The 15869-nt window shown below is 39.1% G+C and overlaps 1 protein-coding gene across 3 annotated transcripts in view; it reads left to right on the forward strand.

Moving 5' to 3' along the window:
- MACROD2 (mono-ADP ribosylhydrolase 2) overlaps positions 1 to 15869 on the forward strand; it is an 848490-nt gene that overhangs the window by 552620 nt on the left and 280001 nt on the right. For all 3 annotated transcript variants that reach the window (XM_032684589.1, XM_032684588.1, XM_032684590.1), the window contains exon 7: positions 5850 to 5880. In XM_032684589.1, coding sequence (XP_032540480.1) covers positions 5850 to 5880 — 31 coding nt within the window. The remainder of the gene's footprint in view (positions 1 to 5849; positions 5881 to 15869) is intronic.

Below are 15869 nucleotides of genomic sequence, written 5' to 3' on the forward strand. Positions count from 1 at the left end.
TAGTTGTATTTTTGTCTATTGTTTTTACTGTGCAAGAGATGGACTGAAAACTGGCTGAGCTGCTGGGATTTACAGGATTGTGGGCAGTGGCGCGAAGTCCAGCTGGAGGCCAGTCACTAGTTGTGCACCCCAGAGGGCAACTGTGGGCCAAGGCTATTAAAGATCTTCCTTAGTAACTCCAATGATGGGGGAGAAAGCACCCCAGGGAGTCTTCAGACAACACGGAGCTGGGAAGACATGTGTTAAAACATAAGAAATAACTTATTTAATCTCCGATTGGCCAAACAGCAGAAGAAGTTGCCTACAGATGCTGTAGAGTCTCCATCCTTGCAAATATGCCAGCCTTACTGGCCATAGTTCCGGGTAATTTGCTTTAGGTGGACCTGCTTTGAGTGGTTGAGTTTCCTATCTAAGTATTCCTAAATATAAAGGATGATGATTTTTAAAAATGTGTGCCAAACTGTTAGTTCCTAGCTCCCCTACAAGTTTTTCATTCTAACTACAAATATTCAAATAGTTTAGGAAAAACCCGGGCAACCCTCACCCCACAACCGAGTTTGTATGTGGGGAAATCAAATTATTTGACCAACTTTCAGTCCAGACCTCTATCCAGGCAGTAAATTGAGCTATTACTTTTAATGACTGAAAGATGATAAATTTGAAAATTTTAAAATAAAAATTTTGTGACATTCCCCACGTAGTGAATTGTCTTATCTCCATATTGCAGTGCTCTACTGTCTTGTGTAAGTTTCTGTTGCAGCTGGTTTCAATGTCTTCAAAAATCTATTTTAAATTCATATAAAGTTAGAACACACAGATGCTAAAAATAATTTGTAAATTTTGGTATTGATTCCTTTGATTTTTTCCCCCCATACTCATTGTTGAATGTTCATTGTTTGGTTGAAGATTTTAATTATTTCAATAAAAAATTAAACAAAATTGTCATTCACTGTGTAAGATGAGACACATAATTTGATAATGAGAACGTTGCCACCTTTTTGGCAAACAGGTCATCAAAGGAAGACCCTCCCCTGCAGGCCCCGATCTGCTTAGTTTGGTTAACAGGAAAGATTATTCTTTTTGCCCTTTTAACCTCTCAGGTGGCCTCTTTCAGTAACTGTCCTTTTGTGTAAATAAAGAGAAAAACTACAGCCTTACCTGGAAACTTACCTGGAACAGTGTCACCAGCAAGGCGGGGAAACTTGTGGAGACCCTCTGAAAACCTGACAGACGTTTGTTTTGGATTTGTGTGTTTTCTGAGTGATGATGAAGTTCTCTATGCACTTTTTGCAAATCCTTTTAGCTAAACAGGAGTCCTTCAGTCAGCTGTCAGTAGCTTTGTGACAGGTTTGCTCTCTCAATAATCATTTGCCACACAACCGTTAGATTTTTACTTCAAATTTGATTATTGCTCTGTATCATTTTCTAAACCCACTGTCCTTTTGTGCAATGTGAACTTCCATTTTTGTAAATGAGGGTGCACAGAGGAGCCCTGACCCACAATACAGAGAGGATGTTTCACGTTGGGTCTGAATCTGAACTTCAGCTGTAGTTGCTTGACCAGCATTGTATCAGCTGTCAGCATCCTTTGACAACCTCCCTATTGTTGGAGTGTAAACTTTTAGACTTGTAAAATATGGGAAAATACCCTCCAACTTTTTTTTGGCACTTGCATGCCCGGTATTTGACTCTGATAAAGAGAACCTGCCAGTGTGTGAATGAGGGAGCTCGAACAAATGCCTAAAGGCTTCTGTGTGACCTGCTGTGTTCAAGACATTGACTCATTTTTGAGGCAATAATTACCTTTCCATCTTTAAAGGCACATTAATAAACATGCTGATATTGTCTGCATTGAAAACTGAGTTTAAACATTTTCTTACTCAATTCTTCCATTTGATTTTTTTCTCTTCACTTTCTGTGTAGGGAATTGTGTTGGAATTTTCTATTCATAACTTTGAGTGATAGTTTCTTGCAAAATTTGTTGTTTGTTAAATTACAGTACAGAATCATGACAAATGTAAAATTAATGTCAGTAGATGGACTGGGAAATTACATTTTAATTTATTTTCCTTCCAGATAGTAGCGTAAGGATTTTTAAAAGGCAATAGGATAATATTATTGTTAGTGGTTTATAAAATCATTTGGTTTATGTTTTAATCTAGTAAAAGCAGCAAAACTTGACTCTGAATGCTTGATGTTACTGATATTATAAATATGTATGTATGTACATACCCTGTGAATACTTTTTGCAGCTAAGGAGGTACAGGAGGCCCTGAAGTTTATAGGTTTGGTTTATTGTGCTTTTTGGAGTTAGGTGTTTTTACAGAATGTGTTATTTTGGAAAGGATCTAAGGCACTCAAGTTTTTTAGCTTTGGCTGGTAAACAGGAATATCAGTAATGCAAGTTGCATGAAGGAATAGCTCTCAAACATGAGAATGAGTCCTCTTCATGAGATGATGCAGTGAAATCAGAGAAGACTCATTTGTGTTTGATATTTTTTTTTGTGCTGGAAGAAAAGCACTTACCTTACATGTGGCTTGGTTGTGGCAAAAGCAACACTGGGATGCCGACGCTGAATGCTGAGCACTTAATCTGAAGAAAGTCCTTGCTCTGTGGAAGCAATTATTAGGACTGCAGTAGGAGGCATCTGGTCATGTAGACATAGCAATTTTATTCATCTAATGTATAACAGTTAATACATTTCAGCTCAGTGTGAACTAGAACCCCTTGATGTAGATAAGCTCTTAAGTATTTAAATACCCAGGTCCTTCTCACTGAAATGTCTCAGAGTCCAACTTGGCCTCCGCATGGTGACTATTGTAAATGTTCCTCATGAAGCTGCATTACATTTCATCCTAATTAGCACTGCTGCTGCAGCCTTAGTAAAGAAACATTGGATTAAAAAGAACCAGAGGCTGAGCGCCCACATCCTCTCCTGCAGGAATTAAATCAATTTCAGTCTTACAGTATTCACAGAGCTGATTTAATTTGGCCTCTTTCTCTAGATGATTGCAGAAGCATAGTAGTAGTAGGAAGCTCTTGCCTTTTTTACTTATGTTTAGCTCCAGAGTTGTGTCTGTTTTGGGTGCTGTCATTTCACATTAGTCCTCAAGTAAAGCAAACACGCTGTTTCAGTAGCAAAGAAATTAAAGGTTCGTCAGTAAATAGCAGTTACAGGCAACAAATTAAGATGAGAAACGTTTTTATTGTGGAAATAGGAATGAATGTTTCCTACTGTGAAACTGAATTTTTTATTGAAATTAGATATATAATTAAGTTATTATTATGCACAGAAAAGGTTAGAAACCTTAACATCTTTTGTCCATAAGCCAAATATTGTAGTATGTTGATATGCATGCTGTGAATTCCCCATCACTGCTCTGCCAGTAATTTCAACCTGGCATCTAGACTAAATTGTCTCCCTAGGAGCCAAGAGGAAACACAGTTGATATGTGATCTCGGGCACGGGTATTTCTTGAATGAATAAAAGCACTGTCACATTTTACGAAATTACATCTGCTGGTTATGTGCTGTGATGGTCTCTGAATGAGGGAGAGGGCAGAGCTCATCTGAGTTATGGCACAGACCTATGTTCCAAAGGAGCTTGATGGGATTTTATACACTCTTGTAGCTCCATTTCAGATACGTTTCAGCTGCATGACAGGAACTGAAAGCAAGGTAATGGTTGTGATGTGTCTGCACAGTAATTTTAAAGTATTAAGAAACACACAAGACACACAAATTGCCAGGCAGTGCTCTCTGAGTGGCCTCGGAGCGGCGCGTTTGCGAGTGGAGATGAACTAATGCGACAAGTGTCTGCCATGCACTGCTGGAAATGCAGTTGTCTCCTCTTCTCCAAGCAAAGCTGAGAAGGAAGCCTGGTGCCCTGGCACCAGCTCCATGCCCCCCAACACTCAGCTGTGGTGCCAGATGTTGGCAGTGTGTGCTGAGCCTATTCCACAGTGCAGCAGCCAGTCTTGTAAATCCCTTCAAGGTCACCAGCAGGGCTTAAAGTAGATTCATTTAACAGTTGGACTCAATGATCTTACAAGTCTTTTCCAACCTTAATGATTCATTGTCTGGGATGATGTATCAGCCTGATACCCTTTGCTTTGCAGTGGGGATGAATCTGCAGCCTAGGGGCTGCAGAGCCACCCCAGCCCAAGTCCTCCAGGTGGGTGGCTTTGTCACTAGTGGGGATCTGAAATTAGTAGTGGTGCTACTTCCCATAGGCACCACGTGGGGTGTTTCCCAAGGAGCCAAGGACTGGTGGAGTTTTGAACTGTTTTGCCTTACCAGAATTGTGGGGCCAGTAAGAGGAGCCTTGAAGGCTCTGTTATTCACTTCCTGAGGCAAATGAATATCTAAATCCTGTGCTGTTACTCCAGTTCTGCAAAGAATGGAAAACAAAACACTTGTTTGGAGCGATTACCTCTTAACATGTTGAACTTCAACAGTGGTGAATTGTAAAATCTGTTTCTAAACTGGACAAAATCATCCTTTATGCCTCTCTCTTATTGCTGGAGCATCTGTTGTCACCTCAGCCTGAGCTCTGTAACCATGTGGTGGTGTTTGGGGCTTTTTTTCTACTCCCTTCCTCATTTCCTTAAAAAGCTGATTTGTTGTGATTTATTGGGTACAAACTACAAAGCTAAGTATTTTTCAGGATGTAACTTGTAGTGGTTGTGAGAAGGAATGAGACTATAATTCTCTTCCACTTTATTTTACTTAGGTATTTTCAGAGCAGAGAGAAGGATGTATTCTTTCCATTAGACCTCTCCTTTCTTAATCACCATTCCCTAATTAATTCCCTGGTTAAATATAAAGCAAGCATTAGCTTTGAATAATGTTTTCCTGTGTGATTAAGTAACGAAGAATTCCTTTCTTTTGTATGATGACTCATTGCTGGGGGATCTGGAGAAAGCCTCAGGGTGGATATTTGAGACTTTGGTCCCAGGTGCTCTCATACCTCTGAGCTGTATTTGCTGTCAGTCCAGAGGTGGGAGGCAAAGGTGATATCACATATCAGCTGAATACAAAGAAAATTGTCTCTCTTGTGAAACCACAGCTTTGGTTTCTCCTGGTGGAAAACTGACTCTGGCTCACAGAAATGCAAATCTGGAGACAACACACGTACAGCGAGGAAAAATGTAAATTACTGTTCTCACTGGCATAGGGTCTCTAATCTCTCTTGTTTCATGATGCATTTTCTTTGGGGTCCAAGCTGACTCAAAAATGTACCCTCTCTTTTCACCCAGCATCTTCCAGTTCCCCCCCCTGCACCAGTTTGCAAGCCTTTGTCTTGTAGCAGTACAGCTGTGTTGGACCGCACCATAAACCACATGTCTGAAAGAACCGAGGTTAAAAATGAAAGGCTCTGGATCAAAAAAGGAGGTTATAGTAAATGAGGGCATGGCAAAGAGGCAGGGCAAGGTTTAAGCTGACCAAGCTTATTTTGCTGCTGAAGAAACATTGTTTAACTCTACCCAGATAATATGACTCTTTTTTTTCTACTGTAGTAGCGTATGGCGTTAATTTTTAACTCATGGCATTAATTTTTAGCTCAAAAGGCAGTTTTAAGAACAATTCTGGGTTCAAATGTTGCTCATAGCTCAAGGTGAGAAAAAGAGTACAGCTTTATTAACATGGCAGCAAGGAAAACATATGGGATATGTTTCATATAATGACATGAGAATGCTTATGATTTGACTGCCAGAACAGTGAACGCTACAACACGTAATCTCCGGGTGTTGAAAAACAACCATCTAAAACCACTCTTGGTTTTGATAAAAAGTTCAGCAAACAGAAATCCCACTGATTTTTGTTTTCCTTTTCATTTGTTTTACAGGCCTTTCCCTGTATTTCAACTGGAATTTATGGTAAGTAAGACCTTAGATGTCGCTTATTCTTACTCGGTTTTCCCCATTACTGCTATTTCAAACAGTGATATTTCATATCAGATGTCTCATCAGTCATTTTGGCTTGCCAGTCTATTTATCCTGTGTTAAATAACAGAGTTCCAAAGCCCTTAGCTGTGACTGGATACTGGTGTGCTGGGAAGTAGGATGCTGTTGTGCAGCCCTTAGCAAAACCCTCAGAGCCTGTGAGCCAAGACCTGCAACTGTGATTACACTTCTGCAGTAACTCTTAAACACACTGCTGTGGCTTCAACAGGGAAAAATAGGGGTCTGGCAAAATTTTCCTTATAGAAGGAAAACAAGCAAGATGCCACAATGTCCAAGACTGGAGGGAGGGGGAAAAAAAAAAAAAGATGTTTTTCTCAAGCCAACTTGCTGGAATAACACGGAATTGTCTTAGCTCCCCTGAGTTATGCTTCCACACTTTTATTTTATTAATTTACATGCAAATTAATATTGCCTGAAGAAACTGGAAGGAAAGGGTTATTATAAAAGTTCATCACTTGCATTGCTGTAGGGTAATCCATCACTAATAGTCAACTGGTTTTTAGTTGACGTTGTGGAAGAAGTGGGCATGATATTTGTAGGAGGAAGAAGACAAGCAGTTCAATATTTAGGAAAAAAATGGAGAAATTTGAGAGGACATGCAAATTACAAGGAGGCAAATATATATATTTTTTTAATTTAGCGATAACCTAAGCTGCTTTTTCTTTCTTTTAGGTTCAGTAAGTGCATAGAAATGCTTGTAGATTTTATAACTTATACAGTTTAAAGTTTTTAAATAAGGATGCTTTAAAGAAACATATGGATGCTCCATCCTAGGAAGTGTTCAAGCCCAGGTTGGATGAGCCTGGTCTCATGGAAGGTGTCCCTGCCTGCCCATGGCAGGAGGGTTGGAATGAGATGATCTTTAAGGTTCCTTCCCACCCAAACCATTCTATGATTTTATGCTAAACAGCAATAAATAAAAGGAATATTTAGGGTTGCTTCTTCTTTTTCAAGGACATCTTATTTAAATGTTTCTGAGGATTATAAATCTGAATTAGGATTCAGAATGTAGAATCTAATTTACTTTAGGTGCCGTATTCTTTTCTGCTTGAACTGCACTTTCATTGTTGCAGAAGAACATGCAGATGCCGTTTCCACTAACACTAGAATTGGCTGAATATGAATCTGGTTTCAGATAAAGCTCTGCCTTGATTCTCAGCTTTGATCCCCCTCTTGAACTTTGAGGGGAGCTCTGCATTTTGGTCCTTGACTCATTGGCTTAAATCTTGATCTTTTACACAGACACATTTTTGTTATTATGTTACAGAAGCAAGCAAGACATGGTGTAAATACATGGAAATTAGTAGTAAGTGGCATGTACAAATAATAATAGTTCACTTTATTTTAGAATTGGCCTAGTTAATGGAAAAGGTCTCAGCAGGTGAGGAATATGGTTCCCTGAAGCCAGTAAAGAAGGTTGGAAAGGATCTCTTGTAGGAATCATGAGTTAATGTGATTTATTGGAGGGTTTTCTTGAAGGTAGCTGTGGCATTACTGAAACATTATATAGTGTGGCAGATGCTTTTTTTTTGGTAATTGTTTGCTGCTTTCACCGTTGCAAATTAATTAAGATGCATTTCTGCTAAAATACTGTTTTTCAGAGGCTGCTGCTTTTTTTTTTTGTTTGTGGTTTTTTGGAGGGTTTTTTTGTTTGTTTTGGGAATACATTTTCTAATCGATTGTACTGTTTACATTTTAATAAATACTTTCTATTCCTCAATTAAAAAAAAATTTCCTTCTTTACAAACTCTCAAATGCACTGCCTGAGAGTAAGTAATTAAACAGGCAGCCCTGCATCAGGCTTCAGGTGTCAATATTTTCAACAATATTTGATAGCAGTTGCATTGCTAAAACTGTGCTCTGTGTGATGTGTTTGCAGTGTAAAGTACACCCAAACCCCGCAAAACTATGCTTTCATCTTTCTGGTTTTATTGGGGTTTTCCCCTTTATCCATGCACATTCCTTTAGATAAAGGCAGTGTCTAGACAGGCAAGTGGATCAACCTCATTCCTGGTGGCCAAGCTGATTAGGATATCTTTGTGCTGTGCACGTAACACTGGACTCTCCCAATAAAGTGTTTTTGAAGGAACATACGGTGTTGATTCCTCACCTCAGATCCATATGAACAAATGCTGTCCCTTCAGAATGGGCTCATAATGGAGTTTCTCCTCCAAATGGAAATGGAGGAATTTGCAAGAGATCAACTGAGTGTATCCAATTTGAGAATCTGGATTGAGTTCTGCTCCAGACTCTTGTAAATGTTCAGACTGCTCACCTTGACTCTTATCGTAAGGAGAGAGTGGTCACACTTCTCTGGAGAGCCGTCCTTTCCTGTTTGCATCACTGCAGAGCGTTCCCTTACTCCCATAAAAAGGGAGCTGGGAAGAAATGAACAAACACGGCTCTTTCTGAGGTCCTGGCAAAGGGCAGATTGCTTTTCATGGGAAGGGTGCTGGATAGAGGAAAGGTCTGCCTTTCCTCCCCAAACACTCTCCTGATGCTTCATCTCCACCCATCACTCTGTGGATGTTCCAGCTTGAAGGAGTTACAGCCCTGAGAAGGCCTTTTGCCATTAAGGCCCCATGCCAGGAGTCAAAACTCAGATTTTAATGTGCTGGCAACAAATTCACTCACAAGGGATCTCTCTTTTAGAAGTCTGATATCTTCAAGTGAGGGGGGCTACATCTTTATAAAATGACAGAGAAAGCAACTGGTGCTGAATGTTTGTAAGGACTACAAAACAAGTGAGGGTCTACCCACAGGCACTTTGGGGGGAAAATAATTTCCTAAGAGATCCGTAATTCCTAGTATCTTTTCCTAAGAGATCCCTGTCACCTTTAATAAGCTTATAAACTGCTAATCAGTCTAAGAAAGCAAAGGTTGTGAAGACTCATATCCCCATGGGTCCCTGGGTTACTCTCTCCTGTTGCAATAAATGTTTTCATTTATAGCAAGAGTGTGAAGTTTCCTAAATAAATTCTTCAGGGGAAGGACTAAAGATTTGCATCCCTCTGATGGCATTAGGGAGGTACTGGAGTATCTAGCAGTAGCTGTTTATCAATACTCAGACAGGAGCCACAGTGCAGTCTTAACCTTATCACACTTTTTTTCCCCTAGACCAACTAGACTTCTAGGAATTTTCTTACATTTTGTCTCTTTTCCCTTTTTAGAGCAATTTTACTATCTGTTTGAAAAAAAAAAATGAAAAAGGGATAAAAAAGATCTACAGACAAATCTGTATATAGTTCAGAGGGTACAAAGTGTTATTTTAGGCTGTAGTGTGTCAGATTTTCATGTTATTCCAGTGGATCACCATTTAGACATCCACTTTCCTCATTATTACCATCTTGTTATCTCTGAGGTACTGCCAGAAGAGAGGGGTGAAAAAAAAGCCAGTTTCTTTAGTAGATTTTATGGAAGAACACCTCATCATCGTGTCTTTAAGAAGGTATCCAGAAATCCTGGTGTTTGCAGCCTGCAAAGTGAACAAGGATCTCTGATATGGTGCTACAAACCTTCTGAGCCACAAAATTAAAACAAGGCTCCACAGATGGATGTGAGGAGGCAGAAATTTTCATGTTTGTCATAATACTCTGTTGAGAGAGAATTATGGGATAGGCTACATATGGAAGGAATTGAAGATGTTACAGTCTACGCACACCTATTTGTTACCTCCTTACTGTTATTTTACAGTAATAGTTTGGCTTCTGTTCCGAAATACTTATGTTGGCAACATAAGCTGCTCTCTGGCAACAGAAACAAGTATTTATATGTTATTTTAAACTTAAGGGCGGGGAGGGGAAAGAAACTGGGGGAAAAAAGATGGAATTCTAAGAGAATTCTCCAGTTGGTGTGTATTTTTGTCTCTACATCAATTTGGCTATATGTTTTACCTTAGCTTGTTTTCATGAAAATTATGTCAACTATCCTTTCCAAGAAAAAAGATAATGGCAGCTCTTAGTTTTGTCGTGAATTTATATTTGCATTTCTTTTAAATAAAACAGAGAAAGAGAAAGAAAAAGACCAAATGCTATAAAAGTGCAGAATGCCTGTGGTGATTTAGGTGGCGGAAACATACGGTTTCACCACCTCTTGAACACCTTTATTACATTGGAGTGAGTCTTGTTTCTTGTAGAATCGGGCCACTTGCAAGGTTTAATTTACTATGTGTTGCTAAAGGGGAGTCTGAAAAGGAAAAAAAAAAGTTGGGAGTGTGTATAGAAAATGGAAGCATATATTCTCAAGGGAGGATGCAAGGAGGTAGCAAAGATCCTCTACTCTGCTTTGTATCTGGGGGGAGAGGTCCCTCAGTCTTAGTGCTGGCTCATGTCACCTCTGTCCTGACCCCCAGTGCATCCTCATTGTCTAAAGAATGATTCATTCTGCCAGTCCACAGAGAGCTGGGAGCGTATCTATCAGCTCTTCTCTCCGTGAGGTGATCCAAGATAGATTATAACAAGGGATTAACCGACAGGTGCACTGCTGAAGGATTATAAAAGCCCTCTGAAAATCTGAGTCAGAAGACTAAACCAAACATTTTCAAAGGCAGAATAAATTCCTGACACGGGGGCTAAAGGTTGAGGCCATCTATTTCCATCTTTCTCATCTGTTTTTTTTCTCATTTTTCTGTTGAGGTTTCATTTCTAGGATAGATACTTCTTCAATGAGCAATAAGGGTTGCACTGTCGTCTTGCCAAGGAAGGAGTTAGCTGCAAAATTTTCAGAGCTTCTATACACAGATGTGTAATAAGTAACCATGAAGCAGTCTTGTATTTATCTCCAACCTGGTGCTTTGAGTCCTTGTAACCATCAAAAAGGCCTGGTGTGTTTTACGTGATCATCAGCATTTGGATATCGTGATGTGAATTAAGGTGACTGAGGAAAATGGATATTATCACATAAATTCTCTATGATGAAAAAGAAAAATAATCCAGTGGGTCACATAAGGAAAGTTCTCATTAAGAAGATTTTCATAACTAAGCCAATTTTTTAACTTGATCAGCAGCTCCTCATCCCTTAGCTCAGACCGCATCAACTTTTTTGACACCATGTGGTTTTAACAGATATTTTTTGTAACTCATTGGGGAGCTAATTGCATTTTGTTATTTACTCCATAATTGGCATAATGTAATATTTAAGGGAAATGAAGATATATGAGAACTCATTCTTTGAAGCTTCTTGTGGGACTGATCACCAGTTAACTGAGATTATTATTAAAATTAATAATAGTAGCAGCTATGAAATGACTATTATAATATTCAAGTAATCCTAGAAATCTAATTACTACTTGTATAAAAATTTGTTGCATGCATTATTTAACAGTGTTCTTATTTCAGACAGTGTAGTGTCCGTGATACTAATTGGTTTCTTCCCATAATTTAAATGCTAAAAAAATTATGACAGGAAAGTGTAAATCGATGAGCTCTTGACAGTCTAAAATTAGCATTCATACAATGTCTTTAGCAAGGAGAAGCTCTAACTTGATTCCAGACGAGAGACTTAATAAGCTCTCTTTTTCAGTGGAAATTGGCATTTTATGGATAATGTAGTTAGACTATCTAGAATTTTATCTCTTCTGAAGTTCTTGCTGACTGGTCCAACTAAGAGCATTTCCCCTGAACACTACAGGACAAATCCTGTCCTTCATTAAAATGGTGATTAGTGACCGTCCTTAAAAATTTCCCTTTGAAAGCCCAAACTGTTGAACACTGGATACTCAATTGCCTCATGGCCTTTCTTTTTCCATTTTCTCTTTAGGAAGAGATAGAAAGTCTGTGTAGTTGCTTTTTTCTTTTTAAATTATATTTATATATATTCATACTTCATACATATATATTATAAATATATTACTATATTAACCGTCCCCTTCAATCCTGCAACATCTGCCTATGCTCTTTAACCTCACTGTTTGGGTTCTGCTCTGCAAGAAACAATTGTTTCTGTGCTCCCTTGCTCTTCTTTCATAGTGTCTTACATCTTGAAGCTCCAAGCATGGCTCTAGTTGCTTTTGCAATGAGCTCTATAAACGTCTCCAGACTGTTACTGAGCCAGTAACATCTCCAAAGGCATCACAACCACGTCTCACTTTGGACACTTTCCCCCTTTTTCCTTTCACTTTTTATATTATTTTTTGTCAGGCAAAATATTCTGCAAAACATGAAAGAGTTGGAAAAGTTCTCTGGTATTCAGAAAGCATATTAGTGATATCATGAACAGGGCTTCAGCTGGTCAGATATATTATTAGTTTTTGTGTTTGTGGTTTTCCATTCAAAGAATTAGGAATGTCTCAATTACTGTGATGAAAGTTAAAACTCTATATTGTTGTATACCAACAGAATCACTTAATTCTCGTTTATAAATTTTCCTAGCTGGTGCCAACAAGATAATCTGATGTGTTTGTTCTGTGGCTTTACACTCCGGAAAAGCTAAAGCTCTTTGAAGCTAATTTGTTAAGAAATGAATTGAGTAAGAAAATAAAGCCATATAGACCTTATCCTCGAGACATTGCATTAACATGGTACATGAAGTTTAAAATATTTCTTGGTAAAAGGCCCAATTATTGCTGTCCAAATTTTTTTCTTTGATGTAATCTTGCCCCTTCCCCCAGTAAAGAGCATGTCTCTGAAACTTAACTTGGAGCCCAATCCATTAGTGAATGCCACTGTGTTGTTGTAGGTGTCTTTTAACCATACTCGTGATTAGATGTAGTGTGAAGTCATAGTCATTAGAAGAATATTTTTTTTATGCTTTCCCCATTTCTACAGAAAATGTATTTGAAGTATGTTGCCTCTGAATTTTAAACATATTGTGAAAAAACAGACAGCTAGTTTAATGGTTTCAGTCAAATTTCATGATGCAACTGAGCTTCCTTGAAAGGAGGAACTTAATATAAAATTAATCTAGTTAGGGAAGAATTGATATTATCTTGACAGCTGTAAAACTACTCTTGGGTTTGAAAACTTGCACTAGAGGTGATGTGTGTCACGTTAGCAGTGATTTCATTTACCTGTGCACTTTGACATAATTAGTTTTGCAATCTTAGTTGTACAACACACATTCGGCATAATCTAGCAGCTAGAAAAAGATCTGAAAAATACCTAGAGAAAGATTTTTTTAGTCCTAGATCATCACCCCCCAATCATTTTATCTGGAGTTTACAAATATAAGCTGTTAACAAAAGGAAGCTACCACAAAGCCTGATGAACATGATGCCCTAACGTTTAGTTTTAGGTAGTCCTGTAAGGACCAGAGTGTCAGACTCAATGATCCTTATGGTTCCTTTCCAGCTTGAGATATTCTGTGACTCTGAGTGTATTCAGTTAATATTGAGTCCTACTCACAGCTTAAAACTCATTCTATGAGAACAGAATGGTCATACTAGTCTGTGCTCCTGTGTCCTTAAGGAGCTTTGGAAAGCCCTGACACACTAAAGTTGAGTAGGAATAATATTTGTGGTGTCACTTATATCAAATAGTTTTACCATGAAGGCGTTGGCAATCTTTTTGAACTTCTGTGGCTGCATTTGATAATAAATACCTTAGAAAAACAGCTTCCTTTTCTTATTCTTTCCTTATTATTAGTGCAGAGTGATACATCTGGCTGGGTCCACAGAATATTTTGGTGCTGGCCCTTATTTGTCTGATTGTTTTTATTCTCCATAGCACACCTTGTCTCTTACTGTTTATTTATATGATATCTATTGTAACGATCCTTGTCAGTGTTGGAGACCCTTAGTGGCACTCCAGTACAAACACAGAAAGTCGGCATATACCTAAATTCACGTTGCCAAGACCGTCCCTCATTCTTTGGTCACTCCAGGAAGTTTGCAAGAAGTGTATGTGTGAGAATACTGGAGCGTTTAGGTGGCCTGTGAAAGGTGAAAATGTAACTTTCTCCTGAACTGAAAGAAAATATCAACCAAATAGACCTCCTCTTCTGAGTCTCATCAAAGAACCTGAAAGACAAGTTAAAGGTGTTTCTGCCTCTGAGGGTTGTTCACTGTGTTGTCCTTTTCCCTGCATCTTTTTTAGATGGGAATGCTGCCATATATCATTGGAAAGGGCAACTGCCACTGAGGCAGGAGAATAGCAGGTGATTCAGTGTAATGAATGACTGATCGGTTTCTAAGCCAGAATCCTGTTTATAAAATGTTTTCTGCTGTTCTGCACACCACAGATCTTGTTGGTGGTTGGGTTAATGGAAGACCACCTTGGGCCTGGAAGAGAATTATTTGTGCCTTTTTGTTTGGCGAATGCATTTAAAGCTGTTTTGTGCCACCAGCTGTTGGAAAAACGTTCACCTTTCCTCTGTCTGGAGATGTGATGCCCAAGACAGTGGTATAAAATACAGTGAATTACAACAATGGAAGGAAGCATCTATTACAGTGGCCTGAATTGTCTTGTGGGAAAAGGGATTTTCTTTTTAACTGGTAATCTCTGATGTAGTAAAAAATTAAATTTGTACACATGCTTTGAATTTATGCAAATTGAACAATTTACCAATGATTTTATCAGTGCATAAAATGAATTGCATGCATGTGTTACTGGGACTGAGGTGTTATTTCTCAAATTCTGGATTAATAATTATTAATAGAAAATCAGATTGCTGTGGAATTAATTCATGTTTGATTAATCTATCAGAATCTGATTATTCAGTTTAAGCTAGTTGCCTATATCAATGAAATATTACACAAAGAACATGTAAGGTTTGTTTACTGCAGAGAAATGCAGCAAGAGTCAAAACCTACCTTTCTGTGAGTACCATTGAGGAGAAAGTTTTGATTGCTTTTCAGAGCTTCTGTGCAGAGCAGGATCATTGCTGGGTTTGTTTACTTGGCAGTAATGGTATACATATTAAATTCCCCTCCAGGCTTACCCAGGGTGAGCCGTGCAGAAACAAATGAGCACCTTGTTGAGGAGCGTTAAGTCAGAAGTTCAGTACATCTTAACAAGGTGACTGAGAAAATAAATGTGGACGGGCTTTTTGTGTACCTGCCAGGCAGGCAGGATAGAAGTCAACCACTTACTGAAGAACTGGTTTGGGCAGGGGGGGGAGTCACCTTCTGCTTTCAAATGCACTTTGGGTCAGGTTTCTGCTCAATAGAGCTGCGTTTGCTTTATTTCTGAGCTGTCACTGCTGCGAAATAGCAGCAGTTCAAGGGGTGTTCTGTGAGAAGAATAACTGTAATTGGCAATCCATTCCTTCATTTCCATGCTATAGCCAGCCTTGACAAATTAATCACAATCAAATACAGGCTGTGGGAAGGGGGTGACCCACGTAGCACAGAAGAAAAATGAGGCCCTGTGCCGGCGTGACAGACTAATCCTTCAATTCACCCCGTTAGACTGAGCGAGGGGACTTGTTGGTGTGCCTGTCACCTGCACCGCCCATAAACAAAGTGTTCACTCTCAGTGATGGGGTTTGGCGGGCGCAATAAAGGTTATGGAGAGCATCCCAACACCTCGTCCATCACTGATGTGGGATGGGGATCTCCTGGATTAGTCCTCGGGAGGAAGAGTCACAGTGTGATGGCTTAGAAGATCCTGCCCTAGAGACAGAGCAGCCTAAAGATGTTCAAGGAGTGATTTGTGTCTAGTCCCATAGGAACTGAAATGGCTCCTTGGTTTGGGTGGATGTGTTACAGGTAACTGCACAAGAGAGCAAAGATGGGATTGGAGCTTAGATGATATTTAAGGTCCCTTCCAACCCAAGCCTTTTCTATGATTCTCCTATTATTGCTGGCAGCTCTGAGCAGTGATAGCTTCAGAGAGACTCTAATCTGTCCAGAGAACAGCATGTAGGTTTGGTTCCGACGGAAAGGTAAAAACAACAGCCTAAACTTGATTTACTCTGTCAGCTATGCAGAGAACTTGCAGATTCTTTTGGCAGATGTTTAGGTAGCT

Source organism: Chiroxiphia lanceolata, chromosome 3 (genome assembly GCF_009829145.1).
Source record: "Chiroxiphia lanceolata isolate bChiLan1 chromosome 3, bChiLan1.pri, whole genome shotgun sequence".
NCBI lineage: Eukaryota > Metazoa > Chordata > Aves > Passeriformes > Pipridae > Chiroxiphia > Chiroxiphia lanceolata.